Below are 3,038 nucleotides of genomic sequence, written 5' to 3'. Positions count from 1 at the left end.
CCAGTTTCCTGTTAGTGAACAAGTTTTCACAGACGCATACAATTTCTTCATACCTTTTTGTAGATTCCAATGCTGACAATATTATTCATGATATATTCCTAAAAACAAAGAGGGCTCTATTAGAGTTGGTACATGACATGTTAAGTTTGATCTCTCCCTCTTTTCCCAGACCCTCTATTTGAGATACAAGACAATTGAGTAATTTGAAAGGCATGCCTCAAATAGGAGCATCTAAAAATATTAAATTTAGAGAAAACTCACCACTAGCATTTTTCCATCTACAATTTGTCTTTTGATTGTTATCTCTTTGCCAAGCCATTTTTGGAAATGAATCATTGAGCCACCATCTAATGTTATGATTCTCTATAAATGCAGAAAGGAATCAGTCAGAAATAGCAATTCACTACATTCTAATCTACACAAGACTAGACATCTACTTTTTTTTTTTTGCTGTACGCGGGCCTCTCACTGTTGTAGCCTCTCCCGTTGCAGAGCACAGGCTCTGAACATGCAGGCTCAGTGGCCATGGCTCACGGGCCCAGCCGCTCCGCGGCATGTGGGATCTTCCCGGACCAGGGCACGAACCCGTGTCCCCTGCATCGGCAGGCGGACTCCCAACCACTGCACCACCAGGGAAGCCCGATCTCAGTATTTCTGAAAGAACTTTCTGTTTTGATGTTAACCTTATTCCTGTCGGCGCTAATAGTGATTCTTGGCTTTGTCAACCCAGCAAGATTCTGGACTGCAGCACTCACTCCTGTAGGAATGAGTGAGAAGAGAATTCAATGAGTAGAGAAAACAAAACACCTTCTTAAGAAGTTTAGGAAGAAGTGCTAACAATCATTTTGGAAAGCAATTTAAAAAGAATGCATCCTTCCCCCATTGAAGTTTTGGATAATACGCCATATTTTCTTCAATGCTCTCTGTGACAGCTGGATTGAGCCAAACCTCCCAATCAGAAGATATGTCTAGTAATTATACTTGACATTTTGAAAGCTAAATTCACTTTCTGAGACTCTTGCACTTCATCTAAAATATATATTTTTATGATGCCTTTCGGTCATATGCTTGGGCTTTACCTCATGAAATATTGCAACAACAGCACAGCGGATGCTATTATCCTCATTTTAGAGATGACTACACTGAGTCCCAGAGAGGTAGAGAGGCATGTTCTAGGTGATGTGTCTGGTAATTAGCAGAGCTGAAATTTAAGCACAGGTTTTCTAATCGTCCAAGAATTTTTGCTTACTTTTCTTCTTAAAAAAAAAAAAAGAAATGCAATTTTCAAAGTATCTAATCTACTCTAAAAGAATATGACTTATAAAGTCCAAACTTCTCTCTTATTTGCATATAAATTTCAGATCTGGCTGAGTAAAGAGGAGGTAGGCAAATTGGACAATTTGGCTGAGAGCCTGGCCCTGTTGTTCAGGTTGGGGACTGTCCACTGTTTAACTTGACTCCTGCAATAAGTGGGCAGAAGGGCTGACTCCCGACTCTTAGTATCAATATAGAACTCGATTTCACATTCATATTGCGGGTGGACAGGATGCCTCTGACCACAGAAAAGCAGTGTCAGACATGGATCACAAAAGAGTGAGGAGTGAGGAGGTTAAAACCCGAGTTCCAACTTTGCCACTTGTTAGCTTGGCCACATTATTTCCCTTTTCCCTAAACTTCAGCTTTCTCAGTAGTAAAATGTAAGTATAGCACTCACCTCATAGGTGTGTTGGAGATTAAATGATAGGACTTAACATGGTATTGGCACATAGTATGTACTCAGTTGGTTATTCTCTCTTGCACTCTGCTTGAGACCAGCTCCCAGTCAAAACATGGCAATTTTTGCCATCAGCCCCAAGTTTCTTAGATGCCCCAAAATTTATTTAATTATTTATTATTAAAACAAAATTTTTTAACTCAAAACAGGTGAGTCCATGAATCCATGAAGAGAGAGAGAAACATGTTTTTATTACTTTCTGAGAGAGTTTATACTAACGAAAAAGGAACAATGAGCACATTGACTTATTGTGTATTGATCATTTCAACCAGGTTTTAAAAAAAAGTAAGATTAAAAAATTTTTTGATTTTATATGCAGTTTATTATTATAAGAGAGGTTTCTCTTAATTAAATGTTTAAAATTAATTAAATATTAAATAATTACTATTCTTCTAGCATTAGTAAATAATAGTTTAGTTATTATAGATCTGAGCCATTGTAAATGATGTTTATTCAACTTGAGTAAGAACTAAAGTATGCATAGAGTTTACACTTCTGAGGAAATACCCAATGGTAGGAAATGCCATGAGTAAAAATGTTCTATTTCCCCAATAAAACATTTGGAACTCTTCAAAATAATGTTATTAAAAACCTCCCACATGCATCAGAACTCTTAAAACTAACCAACTAGAAATTTTTTTTGTTGCTATTGCTCTTTTGAAGTTATAACTTAAAGCAAACCTTGAAACAAATTTACTTGATAAATTTAATTATAGATAGGTAGTACTGTCTGTAATGGGGAGCAGAGAAAAGTTATTTAATGAAATGACCAAGCTAAAAATAAACTCTATCATGAGGGTAAGATGAAGTATTTTCTAAAAGGATAAATTGTTTAAATATATGGATAATAACTAGAAGGAAGCATCTGTGAGCCTAGTATTCCAAAAAGAGACAATTATTACTGGTAATAAAGTAAAAGTAGATACACAAACTTTGTTAACCTCATTTGAATATACCCTAGGATCACAAATGAATGAGAGAATTGTTGGAAAATTCATTGTAAAGTGCAAACCTAACCATATCACAAAATGCATTGCCAGTTTCCAAATCTTGTGATGGTATTTCCCAGTTGTTTCATGTATTCATCAAAGTTTTCACTGGAGACCAGTTTCCAGGTTCCCAAGAAGGGCTCAGTCATGATGGAAAGCTTGCTGAGAAGAGGCGCTCACAATCAAAAGCCAAAGAAACTTAGGCAATCGTGTGACTCTTCTGAAATGGCCAATGGGCAGCAGCAAGACAAAAGATTCTAGGCACCAGCATTGAC

At 36.7% G+C, this 3,038-nt stretch overlaps 1 protein-coding gene across 1 annotated transcript; it reads right to left on the bottom strand.

Moving 5' to 3' along the window:
- On the bottom strand, positions 1-3,038 carry LOC137210093 (fatty acid-binding protein 9-like). Its single transcript, XM_067711704.1, has 4 exons — positions 2,842-3,038; positions 543-759; positions 262-363; positions 1-98 (listed from the first exon to the last, which is right to left on the bottom strand). Exons 1-4 carry the CDS (start codon positions 2,910-2,912, stop codon positions 48-50), a joined length of 441 nt encoding a protein of 146 aa, XP_067567805.1. The 5' UTR covers positions 2,913-3,038; the 3' UTR covers positions 1-47.

This window comes from Pseudorca crassidens, chromosome 17, assembly GCF_039906515.1.
Source record: "Pseudorca crassidens isolate mPseCra1 chromosome 17, mPseCra1.hap1, whole genome shotgun sequence".
Taxonomy (NCBI): Eukaryota; Metazoa; Chordata; class Mammalia; order Artiodactyla; family Delphinidae; genus Pseudorca; species Pseudorca crassidens.
The sequence above is the reverse complement of the archived record's forward strand: the minus strand, read 5'-3'. Positions and strand labels throughout refer to the sequence as shown.